At 53.0% G+C, this 20,145-nt stretch overlaps 1 protein-coding gene across 8 annotated transcripts in view; it reads right to left on the bottom strand.

The window, feature by feature from the left end:
- The window catches only part of SCYL3 (SCY1 like pseudokinase 3), a 29,064-nt gene extending 9,487 nt beyond the window's left edge, over positions 1–19,577 (bottom strand). For 7 of the 8 annotated variants that reach the window (XM_045583240.1, XM_045583237.1, XM_036442890.2 and 4 more), the window contains exons 1-9: positions 19,449–19,577; positions 14,785–14,988; positions 12,458–12,643; positions 8,398–8,511; positions 6,512–6,568; positions 5,271–5,373; positions 4,080–4,185; positions 2,576–2,653; positions 685–824 (exon numbers count right to left, since the gene is read on the bottom strand). In XM_045583240.1, the coding sequence (XP_045439196.1) occupies positions 685–824; positions 2,576–2,653; positions 4,080–4,185; positions 5,271–5,373; positions 6,512–6,568; positions 8,398–8,511; positions 12,458–12,643; positions 14,785–14,949 (949 nt within the window). In that variant the 5' untranslated portion in view covers positions 14,950–14,988; positions 19,449–19,577. The remainder of the gene's footprint in view (positions 1–684; positions 825–2,575; positions 2,654–4,079; positions 4,186–5,270; positions 5,374–6,511; positions 6,569–8,397; positions 8,512–12,457; positions 12,644–14,784; positions 14,989–19,448) is intronic. The other variant, XM_045583242.1, reaches the window with a different exon arrangement.
- Positions 19,578–20,145: the final 568 nt, after the last annotated feature.

The following is a 20,145-nucleotide window of genomic DNA, read 5'->3' as shown; positions in this document are numbered from 1 at the left end:
AACAGCCCTGACCAGGGGGTCATGCACACACAGAATTTTAAAAGCTCCCAGCGGACTCAGGACACCCCACCTAAGATCTGAGTAATGGGATCGAAGGGCTTTGCCCACAGTTCATGGCCAAGGGAATAGCATCGAAGGAGAATGCGAGGGAATTCACTGTTTGCTTGGATTTAGACTAAGAAAATAAATTCTAAAAGCAGGATTCTTCCCAACTCAAAATTCTAGAGTCATATTAATGCTATGCTCTCTAACCTAGATAAAATGTTATCACCTACAGTGCTGATATAGAGCTACAAAGTTTCAGAGCAATAACCTGATTTCACATTCTGAACACACCCAGAGGTCCTAAGAAGTTAAGTGATCTCAGTGCTTCTCCATCTTTGCTCTGGGGAAGTCGTTGCAAATGCACAAGTCCCTGAAGACATGCTTTTCCTAGGTTAGTCCTGTGGGGCACGTGTGCACGTGTGTGCTATCCTGCTGACCACAGGAGTCTGACTCTGCAGGAAGACTCCATGCCTGTGCTGGGGGCTCTGGGACCAGGGCTGAGCCGGTTGTCAGGGGCCAATGCTGCTCCCCACCCCGAGAAGCCACACTAACCACACCATGCAGTGACCTCACTGCTCAAACACAGACTAACAATCCCCAAGCTCCTCAGTCACCAGTAATAGTTGGGGAAAAAGTCACCTTTTTTGGGGCCAAGCAGATGAGGAAGGAAGCTCTTCACAGCCACCGGCTCCGCGAACACCAGCTGATTGAGCAGCAGCGGCACCAGCCGAGAGGCGATGAGCTCCTCCGACAAGCCGCTGACTCTGTCCAGCAGGAACCTGCGGGCGAGGAGGAGCCTGGGCACCGGGCCACACTGCCCGCCGGCGCCCCCTCACCCTGCGCCGCCCCCTCACCCACCCGAGCTCTGAGCTGGCCGGCCAGGCGGCGGGAATGCAGGTGAGAGGCAAGCCGCTCATCGGCACTCAGGCCTCCAGGCCGAGCGAGGAACCGTCCCAGCAAACCGCCCTCACTGACAGCAGAAGTGCCCCCCCAGCCAGGGCTTTCCGCCATAGAAGGTGCTTCCCTGATGTGGAAGATGAGGATGTCAGAGAATCCAAACTTCCCAGTTAAAGCACAGGCTTCTGTTTCTAAACTAACTAGATTAAAACAGCACATGGAAAAGCCCGTAGTTAAGGACGACACAGATGCTGGATATCAACGTTAATATGACCCCATTATCCCATCAGCCTTCTCGGATAATCTCGCCTCCCACTTTACTAGGAAAGAGGCCACTATCCACAGACAGGTCCGCCCACATCCCTCCTCCCCCGTCCCGCCTTCCCAGGTACCAAAGGGTGAGGTTCTCTTACTGTGGCCACCCACCAGCCACTGCCCCACCGTCCCCTCCCCTCCCCTCCCCTCCCCTCCCAGCTTCAACTGCCCCTCCTCCAGTCCCCGCCCCTTCCCGCCTCAGAAACACCCACCTCAGCGGGCCTCCTGCTCCCTGCTCTCAACTTCGCAGGAGGCCTTACCCACTGCCTCCCCCGCCCGGCCTTCACTTCCATCCTCTGAGCCCGGCTCCTGAGGGAGCAGCTCCGGAGACAGCTGACCCCCTTCCGACGGCTTCCTCCCTGCGCCCACCGCTCCCGTCTCACTCCTTCCCGCCCAGCCCCTCAGGAGGCTGGGTCCCGGGGCTACAACTGGGACCCGCTGTCTTTTAAAAATATATTTATTTATTTATATGATTGATTTTTTACAGAGAGGAAGAGAGAGGGATAGAGTTAGAAACATCAGTGAGGAAGGATCATTGATCAGCTGCCTCCTGCACACCCCCCACTGGGGATGTGCCCGCAACCAAGGCGCATGCCCTTGACGGGAATCGAACCTGGGACCTTTCAGTCCGCAGGCTGACGCTCCATCCACTGAGCCAAACCGGTTTCAGCCCCACTGTCTTTCTCATGCCCCCACTTTCTCTGGGAGTGTCACAGCTCAGGCTGACGACCCCAACAGTCACCTCCGGCTCTTCCCCTCACGCCTTCCTCCTGCGCTCTGGAGCCCAGGACCGCGGCCGGCGCACCTCCCGCACTGAGGTCGGGGCCCAGGACCCTAGTTCACCGGGGCCATCACTAAGGCCTGCGTTTCCCCTTTTAGGTCTTTCTGACCTCAGTGTCTCTGTACTCGGGGCCGCACATTTACTGCCTCCACTTCCGGTCCAAGTCCAATCCCAGCCGAGCCTGTGCCCACCTCAGGGGGATGGGGCCGCTCCGCAGCCTGCGGTCCCTCGGGGACGGGCTCAGGGCTGAGGCCCACGCTCTCCTCATGCCACACATAAGGGAATTTGTCCCCCAGGAGGCCCAGCTGTCGCCACCAGGCACAAGACACCCTGCTGCTCTGCATCCGTGCCCGCCGCCCTCTGCCGCCCGTCTGCTCAGGCCCCTGAGCTCCATCGTGAGGACCGTCTCCCGATTCCGTCGCCGGAGCCTAACGCGGAGCACACGCCATCACTCCGTAACAGCCGACCGTGCGAGCCGCCCCTTTCACGGACGTGGCCCAAGTCACTGGATTTTAAGTGTTAACTTTCTGAACTTACTTAAAGAATTCAGTTTTTTCCTCTTCACTCTTCAAAGTTAAACTTTTCAAGAAATTCACAACTTCTAGAAAATCATTCCTAAATGCCAAGAAGAAAAAAACAGGACAACAGATTAGAGAAGGCACGTCAGCACCGAAGACAACCAGACGCCCTGCAGGAACACTCACCGAGGAGCACCTCCTCCCCACTTACAAGGCTCCTTACAACCACGCAGCTCCGAGACCAGTGCCCAGACAGGGGCTACAGGGAGAATCGGGGAGCGGGAGGGTGACCGTACCTGCCCCCAATCGGGGAGCAGGAGGGTGACCGTACCCGCCCCCCAATCGGGGAGCAGGAGGGTGACCGTACCCGCCCCCCAATCGGGGAGCAGGAGGGTGACCGTACCCGCCCCCCAATCGGGGAGCAGGAGGGTGACCGTACCCGCCCCCCAATCGGGGAGCAGGAGGGTGACCGTACCTGCCCCCAATCGGGGAGCAGGAGGGTGACCGTACCCGCTCCCAATCGGGGAGCAGGAGGGTGACCGTACCCGCCCCCCAATCGGGGAGCAGGAGGGTGACCGTACCCGCCCCCCAATCGGGGAGCAGGAGGGTGACCAGGAGGGTGACCTGTATATGCGCCCCCCAATCGGGGAGCAGGAGGGTGACCCGTACCCGCTCCCAATCGGGGAGCAGGAGGGTGACCGTACCCGCCCCCCAATCGGGGAGCAGGAGGGTGACCCGTACCCGCCCCCAATCGGGGAGCAGGAGGGTGACTGTACCCGCTCCCAATCGGGGAGCAGGAGGGTGACCGTACCCGCCCCCAATCGGGGAGCAGGAGGGTGACCAGGAGGGTGACCGTACCCGCCCCCAATCGGGGAGCAGGAGGGTGACCCGTACCCGCGCCCCTGCTGCTGTAGGGGATGTGGTCACATGAGCCAGTGGGAGGAATGGTTCTCTTAGGAAACAGTTGTTCCTGCTCAGGCCTCTGCCGAAGCGAACACCATTCCCAGGCGGCAGGGCTTTCTCTCCAGCCACAGGGACCCCTGCTGCTCCCGCTGTGGGACTGACAGGCTTTTCAGCTCTCTCTCCGCCTCGGCTTTTCTTGGGCTCCGACTGCAAACGAGGAGTTTTAGTTTCTAAACGGACACAGGTCGGCTTTGCTAACAAAAGTCATGAACGTGGAGTTGAACCTGAGCAGTTCATGGAATTAAAACATGAAGGACACGGAGCTCAAACCAACCTGAGGCTCAGAAGCCTCTGAAGCCGCGACTGCTCCCCGTGCCCCCCGCGGCCGTCTCACTGAACAGAAACGGGCTCTGCTGGACAGAATCAGCTCGTCTCCACCCAACAAGACATCTCACCACAAACCCACAGAGCACCCGGCGCAGGAGGAGCGGCCGGCTCGCTGACTTCTCAGCTACAACAGCCCAGGCCGCAGCCTCGCTTCCCCCAGCCCCTCACCGATGCTCCGAGGATTCAGCCAAACCGCCTCGGCCCCCCGGTCCCCAGAGCGGACGCGTTCTCACCTGAAGAAGTCGTGGGACAGCAGGGTGCAGAGCGCCGGCCGGCGCTGGGGCTCGGGGTGCAGCAGGGCGGAGTGCAGGGCCTGCTGGAAGCCGCGGAGAGCGTCCGCTGAAACGGAAATCCAGAGGAGAGTTAGTTTCCGGGGCTCCTCCCTCCTCTCAGGGCCGCTAGCTGGAGGCTGACGGGAGCAAAAACCAACCTGCAAAACCCAAACACACACAGCCGGGCTGATGGGAAACAGCTTCCAGCCCTAAGCCTTTAACACCCCCGGCAGGTGTAGGGAGTTGCCAGCCCCAGCCCAGGTGCCTCCCCTTCTCGGCCCTCCCTCCTGCCTCTGACTCAGCTGGGCCTCAGGAGGCACCGGGCAGGTGCGCAGCCTGGCCACCTGGGGGCTCAGCCACAGAAGCCTTCAGCGAAGGACTGCATTTTCAATTCTCCCAAGGAAGGTGCGTAACTGTCACCATTCCTGGCCAGTGGGGGCAGGATTCACACCCACAGGGGGGCCTGCCGGGGCGGGCGGACAGTTTAGGGCTGACGGGGATGGTGCCTGTAACTCCGGGCTGTGGCATCAGCCTGGCGGCAGAGGCCGGGCTGGGACGCAGGAAGCCTCGGCAGTGGGGGACCGGCCACTGAGGGCCCAGAGCAGGACCCTGAGGCTTGGAGTGGCTGCAGGACAGGCACGCGGCTGCCGAGCCGTGAGGACTCGGGAAAATGCTAGGTCAGTAGTCTGGGCTTCACCGGGCAACAAAGGGAACAGGCCACGACTAAGTTACAGCCAGATGGGAAAGCTCAAGAGGCCTCTGAGAGAATAAAGATGAAGCCTGGCTGAGAAACAGATCCTGAACCGTACGCTGCTCTCTGATTGTGCGGGAACAGCCTCTAACCCCTGCTCAGCTCTTCAGACAGCAGTGGTGTCTGTGAGGCCCGAAAGGCCGACTGCTGCCTCGGACCATCGCCACCGCCCCGGTTACTAAGGTAACAGCGTGACACTGACAGCTGGAGCTCAAGGTGCTTCCTACGGGAAGTGCTTTTAGCGAGAGAACTCGGGAAACCCGCTTCTCTCCTGCTGCTCAGCTCTGCCCACGGCCACGGCAGGCAGGTCCTCCCTGCCACGGCGGCCGCGGGGCTGGGCCCACACCGAGCAGCCGGGTGTCCCACGTGCTCTGTGGGCGCAGCCGTTTAAGCCCACTCACCCTGTCCGTTCAGGCCGGCGAGCAGCCTCTCCACCAGCTTCCCGAAGGCGTAGGCGTCCCGCGCGTGCCCCTGCGCCTCGGGCAGGGCGGTGAATCCCGGAGCCTAGCGGAGGGGGGGCCGATAAAACAGTGCTCGCCTGCTTTGCATGATCTACTCTCGGAGCTGACCGAGGCTGCCACACCCGAGTTCACAGGCTCTGATGGCTGCGGCTCTCAAAACAGGTTTGGCAGCAGCCCAGAGTGAACAAGACACTGTAATTCATTGCCATCAGCTCACACACGTACAAACGCACACATAATGGAAACAAGTTTCATGAAACTGCACTAAACATTACTACCTTCCTAAGATGCCCAATGATATAGTCTATCCCCACATGCTAGTTAGAACCCTTAAATTGATTTAAAACCCACCTATCATCAGAAGAACAGGATACAGATTTGATAACTGATCTTTTTCAAGGCTTAGGCCTCTACTTGTTTGCTTTTCTAGTTGGGTTTGCTTTTCCTGTGAAGCACGTGCAGACGTGTCTTGGGAATCAGTGTTTGTTCGCAGTGATCACACGAACAGGGCTAGAGAGCAACAGGTAAATACAGCTTTGCCAGCACACGGGGCAACCATCACTCTTGTCTGCATCTTGGATTCCTAAGTGATAGTCAGACAGCCGAGCGACCTTGTCCAAACTGAGGCCCCTCTTTTGTTTTTAAATTTTATTTTTTTATTACAGTTTATATTCAACATTATTTTGTATTACTTTCCATGTACAGCACAAAGGTTAGACAATCACATACTTGACAAAGCGATGCCGTTATTTCTAGTTTCCACCTGGCACATACGCAGCTATCACAATACCACTGGCTCTGTCCCTGTGCTGTATTTACGTCGCCGAGACTATCCTGTAACTGCCAATCTGTATTTCTTCTTCCCTTCACCATGTTCACCCGATTCCTCCCCTCTGGCAACCGTCAGCCTGTTTTCCGTGTCTACATGTCTGTTTCTATTTCTGTTTATTTTGTTCTTTGGGTTTCACATACAGTGAGGTCCCTCCATCTTTAAGTAATGCCACAGTGTCCATAGACCAAATGTGAGCCGAGTGTCGAGGAAAGGCTGCCTGCGGTGACGAGGTCTCAGAAGCCTCCGAGGCCACAGGAGTCTGACCTCTGAAGTTCAGCAAAGAAAGGGTGGGCGGCGAGGGGCTGTGAAGTGCCGCCCTCAGCTACACAAAGGGCACGTGTCCTCTTACCGTCTCTTCCGGAGGGATGCAGGCCGGGTCTCTCACTGACTGAATGCTCCGCAGAAACTAGACAGAAACAGAGCACGGAGGAATTCATGGGGTGTTTGTGAACCAATCTGACATCAAGCGACAAAAGCCTGGAGCAAGGGAAACAGCAGCCATGACACCGTCCAACTCCGCCCCCATCAAATACACAATCAACGTCCTCACTGAGGAGGGAAACCCCAGGGCTTCGTCCCATCGCTCCCCCTCAGCTGGTCTGACGACACCCCGCCCTCCCACAGACACACACACCGAACCTTCTCGCTCCTGCTCGGACATGCCAGTGAGAGGCCCCCTGGGAGACCCGTCTCCCTCCTCTCGCTCAGAGTCCGCTGTAAGGTTTCTGCCACGTGAGCTATAAAAGCTGAGGATCTTGCCCAGCTGGCGTGGCTCAGTGGTTGAGCATCGGCCTACGACCAGGAGGTCCCAGTTCCATTCCAGTCAAGGGCACAGGCCCGGGTTGTGTGCTTGACCCCCAGTGTGGGGCGTGCAGGAGGCAGCCAGTCAACGATTCTCTCTCATCATTGATGTTTCTCTCTCTCTATCCCTCTCCCTTCCTCTCTAAAATCAATAAAAATATAATTTAAAAAAAAGTTGAGGTCTTACCAAGAGAAAACCAAAATCACAGACCAGTACATTCCTTCACTGACATAGAGATTATTTTTCAAGAGTTCGCATCAGGGCACTAGGAATAGAAAGTGAATGCAACCAGCTTGCTGCCCCCTGCAGGTGCGCTCTCCTAGAACGTAAACTAGTTCCATGACACGTGCAGAGGGCCACGAAGCACAGGAGTGACTCACGGTGGGGAGGGACCCAGGAAGGGGTTCCCAGAAGACACTGCGGCTCCTCTCACATCCCCAGAGAGCCACGGCAAGGGGGTGCCCAGCAACAGCGGCACAGACAGCGGCGAAGGCGCCGGCACACCCGAGACCGCTCGGGGGACTCAGCGAGCGAGTGTGAGCGGCCATGGAGCCGAGGGCAGCTGGGCAGACGGCTCACTGCCTCACGTGGGGAAGCAAGTCAGACCCTGTCCCCGCGGGCACTGCACGCTGAGTTCGAACCAGACACGAGGTAATCCGGGAGGAAGTGATCAAGGGGCAAGAAAGATAGTCAGAGGAGTGTCCTTGTGGTGAAATGGCACCTGAAGGAGTGAGAGCCCACGGGGGTCGGACTGGGTGAGGCCCTGGGGGTGGAGGTGAGGGGGGAGGAGCAAGGCTTCATGGGGATGTTCCGACAGGTGGGTTTTCTTTTCTCAGAAAGAGTGAGTCTGACAACATGCAGCATGGTGAAAACAAGAAGAAAGACACCAAGGAGGTTTGGCAGCCTAGGAGGAACGCTGGAAAGATCTGTGTCAGAAAAATTATACGCCGTGTCACAGGCAGACACAAGACTGCGGGGGGGCTGGGCTGGGGGGCTGGGATGGGGGGCAGTTTGACGATGCACAGGCCCTGATTCCAGCTCCTAGGACATACTGTGTGACTGGGGACAACTTCGATGGTTGTGCCTCGAACAACAGGCTGTATCTAACATGTGCCAGCCTATCTGGGAGGAGCTATAAAGATAACTGTAGACACTGTCACACCTGGCACAGACAGACCCATACGGGCCAGTTCAACGTTCAACATGACGTGGAATCATTAATTCAGGAGCAGAAAGGAGGGACGTAAAACTGAAACCTGACTAAGCCATTATGCTCCTCAGCTACAAAACGAAGGGAGAAAGAGTAAGTGAGCCCCAGGGCCTGTAAGAATAAACGCCCACAATCCCGGGAGCACGAGCACTGACAAACCTCGGACGCCGCGCTGAAGGCGGGCCCTGCAGAGACCCATCGGAGGCCGCGCTGTCCCGCTTACCTCGGGGGTGGCCTGGGGCACTCGGCAGACGGTCTCCATGCCTCCCAGCTTCCAGTGCCCGTCTTCGCTCACAAACACCGAGGACAGGCAGACGTTGTTATGCGTGAGGTGGCCCTGGAAAAGAGGAACGGGGAGAAGACGGCCACTCCAGTTTGTGAAGGAATTTAAAGAAACTGAACACTAACCGCCAAAGAAGGCCCGGCCCGTCTTCCTCTGTGGCATCCTGAACGGAAGTCTGACTGTGGGCGCGCCAGCCGAAGGGCCTGCTAAGCACTGACGCCAGGGGAGGGGGACGCCCGGGAAGGGCTTCCGTCACCTCCCGCCCAGCCCGCCGCTCAGACACCGCACCCCGTCCCCACAGGCGGCAGGAGGTGCACGGCCCTGAACATGAACCCTGTCTTCACATCCTGTGGCTGTGCCTCCGACGCCTTTAACATCACGGATCTTGGCTCCTAAGATTCCGGTTTCAATCTCTAAATTCTCTCTCGCCCACATTCTATCAGGAGCCCAGACCCATGTCACCTAAGTCCTATCCCAGGAAGCATGGAAAGTCTCTGCCCGGAGAGGAGGACACGAGATGCTGTGGATGACCAGAAACACCACAGAGCACAGCAGAGCCGAAGCCAACACCACACAAACGGGGAGACAAACATGAGAGGGAGGAAGAACATGAGCGGAGATGAAGTAAAGGTTTCTCTTCCAAACCAGGAATCATTCCAGCACACAAGTACATTTTAAATATGTTACCCTGGAGAGCAAATATGTACCTATTTTTATAGTAAATGCTCCAAGGTGTATATGTATGTTTTATTTTATTATTATTTTTAAAAAATATTTTTATTGGTATCAGAGAGGAAGGGACAGGGATAGAAACATCAACGATGAGAGAGAATCATTGATTGGCTGCCTCTTGCATGCTCCACTCTGGGGATCAAGCCTGCAACCTGGGCATGTGCCCTGACCAGGAATGGAACTGTGACCTCCTGGTTCATAGGTTGATGCTCAACCATTGAGCCACACTGGCCAGGCACAAGGTACATATGCTTTGAAGGAAGATTTAGAACAGTGTGAATGGTGTTTCCATTGAGAAAAAACGAAGGACCATCATAGAGATTCGCTTTACCCGCATTAAATTCCGATTAAAGCTGAGCACCGAGGATGAAACAGGACATTCCATGTAAGGAGGGCGGGGGCTGACTTCACCTTACGCTCACTACACAGGCAAGCCTTCCACCACGTGCACACACTCCTGTCAGAGGGCACATCCCTCCACAGCGAAGCAGAGGAATTCCCCTATGGGAACCTCAGACACACTTTTAAGAGAGGATAAACCCAAAGTGATATTTGGAGACTCAGTCTCCCATTAGTAGAAAAATTTTTTAAATACAAACATTAAGATGAGTTAAATGCAAGTGTTTCTAACCTGTGACTGGTGTTTTTAAACTTGGGGGCTGGTCCTACCAAGATTAAAACTCCATCTACTAAGCAACAGTCACTCCCACCCGTCTAGACACAGTGGCCCAGGAGGGGCGCTGCCACAGTCTGACTGGTACAACCTACTCGAATGGGAAGAGATGTAAAGCTTGGCCTCTTTCTAAGAAATTGTCTTTTTAATTCTTTATTGTTTAAAGTATTACATAAGTCTCCTTTTCCCCCACTGCACTCCCTTTGGCCACCTCCATCCCCCGCACATGCCCTCACCCCCCTACTGTCTGTGCCCACTGGTTATGCTCATAGGCGTGCACACAAGTCCTTTGGTTGATCTCTTACCTCCTCACCCTTGCCTTCCCTCATCGGTTGAACAGTCTGTTTGACGCTTCTATGACTCTGGTTCTATTTTTGTTCATCTGTTTATGTTGTTCATTATATTCCACAAATGAGTGAGATTATGTGATATTTATCTTTCTCTGACTGGCTTATTTCACTTAGCATAATGTTCTCCATGTCCATCCATGCTGCTGCAAATGGTAAGAATTCCTCCTTTTTTTTTTTTTTTTTTACAGCAGCATAGTATTCCATTGTGTAGATGTACCAGTTTTCTAATCCACTCATCTGCTGATGGGCACTTAGGCCGTTTCCAAATCTTAGTTATTGTCAATTGTGCTGCTATGAACGTCGAAGTACATATATCCTTTCTGACTGGTGTTTCTGTTTTCTTGGGATATATTCTTAGAAGTGGGATTATTGGGTCAAATGAAAGTTCCATTTTTAGTTTTTTGAGGAAACTCCATACTGTTCTCCACAGTGGCTGCATCAGTCTGCCTTACCAGCAGTACAAGAGGGTTCCTTTTTCTCCCCATCCTCTCCAGCATCTGTCGTTGATGATAGCCATTCTGACAGGTGTGAGATGGTACCTCACTGTTGTTTTGATTTGCATTTCTTGGATAATAAGTGACTTTGAGCATGTTTTCTTGGCTTTCTGTATGTCCTCTTTCAAAAAGTATCTATTTAGGTCCTCTGGGCATTTTTTGATTGGATTGTTTATCTTCCTTTTGCTAAGTTCCCTGTACAATTTATATAAGGGTTTGGAGATTAAACCCTTATTGGAGATAACATTGGCTGATATGTTCTTCTATGCAGTGGGCTTTATTGTTTTGTTGATGGTTTCTTTGGCTGTGCAGCTTTTTATTTTGATGTAGTCCATTTATTTATTTTCTCTTTAGTTTCCATTGCCCTAGAAGCTGTACTGGTAAAAATATTGCTACACAAATGTCTGCTATTTTGCTGCCTTAGCTTTTCTAGGATTTTTATGGTTTCCTGTCTTAAGTTTAAGTCTTTTATCCATTTTGAGTTTATTTTTGAGTATGGTGTAAGTTGGTGGTCTAGTTTTATTTTTTTTGCATGTACTGTCCAATTTTCCCAACAATATTTATTGAAGAGGCTGTCTTGGCTCTCCATTTTTAAATATTAATTGAACATAATGGCTTGGGTTGATTTCTGGGTTCTCTGTTCTCTTCCATTGGTCTATATGTCTGTTCTTGTGTCAGTACCAGGCAGTTTTAAGAACAGGGGTTTTGTGATACAGCGTGAAATCTGGTATTGTGATCCCTCCAACTTTGTTCTTCTTTCTCAAGATTGTTGCAGTTATTCAGGGCATTTTTTTATTCCAGGTGAAATTTTGGCGTTTGTTTTATGTCTCTGAAATATGCCATTGGTATTTTAATGGGGGTTGCACTGAATCTATAGATTGCTTTGGGTATGTTGTTGATTCTATCAATCCATGAACACAGTATATTCTTCCATTTGTTTATGTCTTTCACTATCTCTTTTTTTCAGCATCCTATAATTTTCTGAGTATGCTTGGTTAAATTTATTCCTAGGTATCTTACCTTTTGGTTTTGCAATGGTAAACGGGATTGTTTTTTTAGTTTCTCTTTCTGTGAGTTCATTCTTCTCACAGAAAGTTCATCAAGCTTTTTTATCCTTTCAAAGAACTAGCTCTTGGTTCCACTGATCTTTTGTTCTCAATGTTGTTTATTTCCACTCCAATCTTTATTATTTCCTTCCTTCTGCTTACTCTGGGCTTTTCTTGTTGCTCTCTTTCTAATTCTTTAAGTCGCAGGGTTAGATAATTTATTACCATTTTTCCTTGTTTTTTGAGGTAGGCCTGCAGAACTATGAACTTACCTCTCAGGATTGTTTTCACTGTGTCCCATTGATTTTGGATTATTGTGTTTTCATTGTAATTTGTTTTCAGGATGTTTTTAATTTGTTCTTTGATCTCTTTGGTAACCTAATCGTTGTTTAATAGCATGCTATTTTTAGCCTCCAAGTGTTTGAGAAATTATCATTTCTTTTCTGAACTGAAAATGGAACAAAACTGCTGAAAATGAAGAGGAACTTTGGTTCACAGGCCTGATGTGATACTTTTGTTCTGATTTATTAACAAATAACAGCTGCAGCTATATTTACCTAAGTCTGTAGATAAAGACTTAACTGGGGGAGACTAGTAAACTGGAATAGTCTGTCACTGACGGCCCAATTCCATGCGATAGGACCTAGGACTTGTACGTGCAGCATAAGTTACCGTTCACCCCCCACTGCTGTTCAGGCCACTCACTCGGTCGTGAAGGAAGATGAGAGCCAGCAGGATGTCGTAGATCCCGGCACAGACCTCAGCGGAGGACAGCGTTTCCAAGGCCGCTTCCAGAGGCTGCACGCGCTCAGTGACCAGATGAATGCCATCTGTCTCCACCGTGCAAGATAAGAACCTGAGCAAGCAGGGGTGCCGCAGCGTCTTCAGGTGCTTTAACAGAACAAACAGAGGAGCCGGCGTTAACAACTCAAACCCACGTTCATTCCGGGCACAGGAAAGTTAGGAGACGCAAACTTGCATTCGAGCTCCCTTCCAGCTCCCTCCCTTCCCCAGATACCCCCATATGCCGAATAAGGCAAAGGAGAATCTCGGACTTGCTGTGACTTTATCGACTTGACCAATATTTAATAACATGTCAGGGAGGTCTAGTGCCACTGTGCTGTGTGAGCCCGACAGCCTAACCTCCAGAGAACTACTGCTCGGAACTGGAAAGTGCCCACAGCAACCCCCTGCGAACTCTGAGAAGCCCAGGACAGGTGCAGACTAGGGGGAGTCAAACTCGGGGGAGAAGACCCACAGGGATGAGTTGCCTTCACTTTTGCCTCAAAAAAAAAATTCTTCATTTTGCTTTTTCGTCTCAGGCTCTAATTATTTTCTGTTGGTTTTATGCACCTTCTTTTATTCTTCTCGGGCTCAGGGCAGAACAGTAAGCCAGAGGAATGCTATTCGGTTCAGTGCTGGCCTACAAACACAGTCATAAAATGTTCACCTGGTTAATAAGTGAAAAAATAAATTTTTTTTTTTGAACCCTGCATGCGCACCAAAATTCTAGATCCAAAGTGGCTCCTTGTTTCTTTACTGAAGGAAGAAAGGCTCACTGCCTGATCCTGAGGAAGAACACTGTTTGGGGCAACCCTGGCACAATTATGCGTAAATTCTACACACAGATTCATGGAAGAGGCTCATCGTTAACAGCCAAACAGGAAATTTCTTAATCTTAGTGTTTGCTCCGGAGAACAGAGGGAGCACAAGGTGTCCTTGCTGACTGTGACTCGGACAGGCTCCTAATGGGCACCAACTGGAGAGAGAAGCAGCGCTGATCCGGGGGAGAAAGGTGCCTGGGACTGAGTGATGGTGCCTTGGAAGTCCGCTGTCCCAGTGCTGGCCTATGAGAGGGTTCTGCATGAGGAAGGCCCTCCCTGCCCAGCGGGAGCAGGACCAGTGACTGGGCAGGGTGCATCCTTACCCAGGCTGAGTGTGACATCCAGCCCCTGACTAGAAACCAGGCCCATGTTTCAGGAGTAAGCTGTGGCTCAGGTATACAGAGAATTAACTCAAGCCTTTAGGCTTAACTTTTTATTATCCTTCTGCCTCGGACTTACTACTTCACTTGGAGAATTGCACAGAGCAGTAGTTCTTAACTTGCAGGTTTTAGGCAGGGAGAAAGCCATCATTTCATCCTGTTAAAGAAGTATAACACTATAATCTCTAGAGAGCATAAAATTCCAGGGAGAAATAGTCTTCCTTCTAAGCTGCAAATCCGAGACAGGATGGACGAGCACTGTCTTTAAGAGGCCCACTGCGCTGCGTGCCCCAGGAAAAGAGGAAGTAGCGCAGTTCCTGAAGTGTTACTCCCAGGCCCGGCCCTGCACCGCTGAGGGCGGTCCACACTGAGCGCCCGGGCTGAGCCCGGCGAACTCCGCACCTCACACCAGCGGCGTGAGGCCCCCTCCCGCCCGGCTCTCGACCGAGTGCCGTCTGATATGGAAGCCGCCACCCTGGGCCCTCTGGAGCTCTCGACTACTGCTGAGGTCCCGGCCATGTCGTACAAGCTGGGGACACCCCCACGAGGTAAGGACCGCTATGCTTTTAAAGGACCCACCTCCCGTGGCCTTTATTCACTTTATATTTTTCATAGAAAAAGTGCTGACTCAGTGGTTGAGCATCAACTCAAAAACCAAGAGACTGCTTGGTTCGATTCCTGGTTAGGGCATATGCCCGGGTGGCAGGCTTGATCCCCAGTGGGGGCAGTGTAAGAGGCAGCCAATTGATGACTTTCTCATCAATGTTTTTATCTATCCCTCTCCCTTCCTCTCTCTTAAAAAAGAAAAGAAAAGGCCCTGACCTGTTTGGCTCAGTGGATGGAGCATCGGCCTGCGGACTGGGTGGGATCCCAGGTTCGATTCCAGTCAAGGGCATGAACTTTGGTTGCGGGCACATGCCCAGTAGGGGGTGTGCAGGAGGCAGCTGATCGATGTTTCTAACTGTCTATCCCTCTCCCTTCCTCTCTGTAAAAAATCAATAAAATATTTTTTAAAAATCCTAACTACTCAAGAGACCACGCTGCGTACCTTGGCGGCCTGGTTGACTTTGTCTTCGTTCTCTCTCTTGTACACAAACACCGACGCCACTTTGCCATCCTGCAGCTCGGCGGGGAACACGGCCAGCCCTGAGTGCAGGGTGGCCGGGGGCCCCCTCAGCGCACAGCTCCTCAGAGCGCTGCTCTCCGCGCCCATCCCGGGCGGGCCACGCGCAGCCCCTCCACAGCCGCGGACCTGAAAGGAAGCAGAGGACGCGGTCAGACTTCAGGTCTCTGCGGCACGGGCCCAGGATCCAGGTGCAGCCTTGCCAACCTGCCAGTTTCTACAATAATCTAGGCACCAGACAGGGAAAGGTGAACGCCCGGCAAGGCCTGGCGATGCTTCAGGGAACGGCTGACAGCTCTAAAGAGTGCGCTCGAACGGAACAGTGTGTTCCGCCCGCCAACCCCCGGCACGCACACCCGCCGTTCGGTGGCTGATGCGCAATCACACTCCGACTGGGGTCACTCACGTCCCTGACCCTCTCACACCCCGCCTCACAGGGGAAGGGGTGCCAAACAGGAGCAGTACTAAACCGTCTTCATATCTAAAAAACCTTCCAATTATAAAGGAAAACAACGCAAGCTGGAGACTATTTAAATATATTTTATTGATTTTTTTACAGAGAGGAAGGGAGAGAGATAGAGAGCTAGAAACATCGATGAGAGAGAATCGACCAGCTGCCTCCTGCACACCCCCTACTGGGGATGTGCCTGTAACCAATGCCCTTGACCGGAATCGAACCCGGAACCTTTCAGTCCGCAGACCAATGCTCTACCACTGAGCCAAACCGGTTTCGGCTGGAGACTATTTCTAACCATGAGGAAAACATGTTAACAAACGAGGAGCACATTTAAACCAAGGCAAACCCCAGGGGAGAAATGGGGCAGGAAACAGACAGGGCGCAGAATACAAATGACAAGAGGAAGAAGGGCAGCCGCTCTGCTCCTCAGTGCGCGCTGAGTAAGAAGGGGAAAGTGCAAACTGTAATCGCACAAGCTGACTCCACACACACACACACACACACACACACACACACACGATTCTAGAAAATGCAAACTACTCTTCAACACAAAACAGACCCGTGGTTCCTGGTGTGGGGGCCCAGTCAGAGGGACTGGGGGGGGGGGTGTCAGGATGGCAAAGGAGTATAAGGAAACTTTGGGGGGAATGGATACATTCATTATCTTGATTTAATGAACATGCTGATGGTGACTACGAATACCAAGACCTGTAAAATCGTACCCTTTAAATATGCTCAGTTTATTATATGTCAATTATACTTCAGCAAAGGGGACTTCAAAAGACGTTTATGCTGCCTGCCTCTCTCTGTACATAGGTGCATATGAAAAACATGACATGTGACAGGCTCTGCCCGGGTGTCAGATCACCGTGGACCGGGCTTTACCGCAGACACAGCTCACGCGGTCATAGCAGGTGCCGCCCAGCAGTCGGCAGAGCTGCCAGGTTGTGTCCAGGAGGCAAGAGCCAGGATATTTATGGGGAAATGTCCCTGTTTTTCAATGTTGGCTCAAAAAATTTTTTTAAAGTCTATATAGGCCAAACAACATGTCTGAAAAATAAGTGGCAGACTTCAGTTCTGGCTTTACCATAATTAAAAAAATAAAGAGTTCTTACTAATTCTGGCAAACAGATAGCATGGCCAAACACTCTCTATAGACCTTTAAGATTTTAGTTTAAAATCTGCCTCCTTTGGATAAATATAAGCCGAATAATCATTACCTACAGCCCCTCTACTTGATGAGGTTCCACACGCCTCCTGTTATCGGAGACACGCTGCTCCAGACACACGTCTGAGACACACGTGCACCACTGCACAAGGAACACATGGACAAGGGCCAACGCTAGCCAAAAGGGAAGTCTTTCCAAGTCCAAGGACGCTGCTGGAGGTAAAAGGGAAGCGAGGCCGTGGCCTCGCTTGGTGTATTTGTCCCAAACACCAAAAGGCTACAGGTTCAGTTCCCAGTCTGGGCACACATGGAAGGCAACCAATCAATGTTTCTCTCTCATACCAATATTCATCCCTCTCTAAAATCAGATAAAAAAAAAACCAAAAAAAACCACGTATCGGGTGAGAATTTAAAAAACAAAGGAAAAAAAAAAAAAAGATGGATATCAGTTTTGTAACAAACCCACTGAGTTCCTGCCCTCCTAGCAATCACCCTTCTTAAGAACAGGAGAGTTAAAAACATAAAATAGTATTAAAAAGGCCAAGTGTCTTAAGTACAAGCAACATTCCCCTTGCTATGGGGATGAGAAATGTGTATGCAGGACCATGGAGAAAAGCAACTATGTTAATTCTCTTATTCCAGAGAAGGTACAGTGCCTGCCAGGCCAGTGACAAATCTCCCGCCCCTGCTGAGTAGGGAGGGTCAAGGGTAATACTTGGCTCTTGCTCTCCTCTTCCTGGACACAGTTCATGGGTCAGGTGCCTACTGAGCACCGAAGGGCCGTCTCTACACATCAGCTATCTCATTAGCCACACCCGTGGCCTGGCTGTCTCCCCAGGACTCTGAATGAACAGAAGGCATTTTTGTCCTTCAGCAGGTAAAAGGGGTGCCACGAGGGAGAGTCGGCTACGGCCAGCCAAAGCCAGGTGGAGGCAGTCACTTGGCAGGCACAGAGGAAGCCAGTGGGCATCAGGAGGGAGCTTAGTGGCACTTACTGGGCATGTTACTACCCCCACGTTCTACACCCATTCCCTCCCTGCCTCATGCAGGAGCCTCAGGGACACGCAGGGCGCTGAGCCGTCTGTGCTCTTTGAAACCAATTGCTGTTTCATAAGCAGAACTCTGCTCCTCTCTAACACATCCCGTCTGGTCTGCAAAACCAGTCCAACTAGAGCAATGAGCTGGAGAAGTGTTCCTCTGAAGTGTCTCCTTGAAGCTGGCCTCACTCCTTTACCCACCAAGGCGCTCTGAAAAATCAACAAGAAAACGAAAACCTGCCTCATGCTGTTTGCTTAGTTTTAATAGGAAGCCCCAAAGCAGATAAAGAGGGCCACCAGGATTCAGGGCCCTGCTCTGGCGGAATAATTACTGAGTCATTTCCAAACAGATGCTTCCTGGTGGCAATCCTGGGCCTTGCAACATCTATTCACCCCTGACTTGGTATCATGAATTCTCCGGAGATAATTCACAGCGCAGGTCATGACCACTCGGGCAAGAGGTTAACCCAGTGATGGTTCTTAGCGGTGAACATTCTGAGTCTCAGCCCTAAGAAACACCCTTAAACACGAAAAGGGAATGACATCCTTTCCGTGTTTGAAACACACGATTCATGCGGACAGAAGGGTTCTGCCCTATGTCCAGGCAAACGTTACTAGGGGGAAATAAAATGTGCTATTGGCTGCAATTTGAGAATGTCTTAAACTCAGAAATTCTTAGCTTCACACAACTGTATCCCAAGACACACCAAAAACTGTTGATATAAGCAGCGCTTTAAAAACTGTAATTCATCATTCGGTGCATATGGACTCACGGCAAGGTAAGACAAAATTACATGGTTAGCACTTGGATTTCTAAAACGTTCTTTCTTGTTTGGAGGCGTGAAGGGGAAAATACAAAATCTTTTAGCTTCAACACATGTCGCAAAGAGGGAGAGGAGGTCACCCTAACACTACGTATTCTGCAGACACTACCATCTCTTCAGTGAAACATGCCGGACGGAGTTCCATCGCACAGGCTGCCTCGGACTTGTGTGTGCATCATAGTCTTGTCCTTAGAAACGTGTCCACCTACCGCCCTCCAAGTTCCTGGGCCACCTGTGGATCCCACAGCTCTGGTCTGGGCCCCCGGCAACTCCCTCAAGCCGAGAGGCCCGCGTCCTCGGGGAACAGCTCTGGCCCTGCTCTTCCCACAGCGAGCCAGGGCGTGCAGGTGCCAGGTCCTAAGCCCGCGAGGCCGAAGGTAGCGAACGGCCTGCACTGTGAGCTCTGAGGCCGCCTGTACGGGCTGACATGTTACCGGTGATAAGGGCACTCGGGGTCCTGTGCTTTGGTCTGTTTCAGGTGCGTGTCCCCATTTGGAGCTCGGGGTGCCCACGATACAGACGCAGCCTGGAAGGACAAGGGTCTGACTTCAGCCAAGAGAGGAGACGCGACGTGGGGCTGCTCCCAGGTGCTAAGAGCAGTGGTGCCAGGGATTCGGGGCGACTCTGAAGGTTCACGTGGTTTCCTACAAATGTGTCACCATTTTATTCTACATACAAAGCACGACGCACAGACGGGCACCACCTGGTCCTCTGGGGCCGGGCCCCCGGGGCGGAGCGACCCAGGGTTCCCCGGCGCTAGCGCGGGGCCGCGGGGCCGGGGGTGCAGCCGCAGCCGCTCGGGCCGGGCGGGCGGGCGCCGGGCTGTCCCTCACCTGCCCCCCGAGGCCCGGCAACGCGCTTCCTCCCCGCGTCCGGCCGCCGGCGCCGCCCCGGGCAGGGACCCCGCCAGCCCCGCGGAGAGGCCGCCCCGCGGGCCGCAGGGGGCTGCACGGAGGCGGCTGGCTGGGCTCAACCGGCAGCGGCGCCGCGCCCAGCTCGCCCCCAGGCGCGGACCCGCGAGCCGGGCGCGCGCCCACCGCCCACTGCGCTCCCCGCCCCGCCCCGCGCCGGGCCGCACGGACAGGGACGCGGCGCCCTGTTACCTGCCGGAGCGCAGCGGGAGGCGGCCGAGGGTCTTGGCTCCGGTCCCCGCTTCGCCCCCGGTTGACACAAGCCACCCGCGCCTCCCCCGTGAGGCTCCGGCCACTACACCCACGGTCTTCGGGGGTCTGGTCGCTCCGCCACCATAGAGACGGATCCGGAAGCCGGACAGAACGTCAGCCGGCGGCCCTCCGACGCCACCACCGAGGCGCACGGACCCGGAACCGAGCTAGAGCGGCCGGCCGGGTGACGCTCAGGCCGGCGCCATCTTGAGTGTGGGCGCCGTGCCCGCCGAGCGACTCCCTCACGGCTCCCAGCAGCCTGTGGGGCTGTGAACAGGGCTTCTCCATTAGTTATTGAGTTAAACACGCAAGTTCGTCTTGATTGTAACGTCCAGGCTTTTTGATCCTGAGTTTTTCACTTGATTTCCGCCCGAATCAAAAATGGCCGCCAAGCGCGTCTAACAAATACCAAAGGGGCGGAACGGAGTGACGTCTAGCAATCGGAGCGACGTTACGAGCGCCGCAGCTCTGATTGGCTGAGCCGCGTGGCGAGTGGTGCATTGGAAAGGTGGCTGAGCTCCGGACAGGGAGGTCCGAAGTTACACTTAATTCAGTAAGGAGTCAAGTTGGTCCTATAGGACCTATAATTAATATTAATGGTTCCTACTTAATAGGCTGTTGTGAGAATAAAGTGAGT

Source organism: Pipistrellus kuhlii, unplaced genomic scaffold (genome assembly GCF_014108245.1).
Source record: "Pipistrellus kuhlii isolate mPipKuh1 unplaced genomic scaffold, mPipKuh1.p scaffold_m20_p_18, whole genome shotgun sequence".
Classification (NCBI taxonomy): Eukaryota; Metazoa; Chordata; class Mammalia; order Chiroptera; family Vespertilionidae; genus Pipistrellus; species Pipistrellus kuhlii.
Note: the sequence above shows the minus strand (reverse complement) of the source record. Positions and strands in the feature narration are given on the sequence as shown.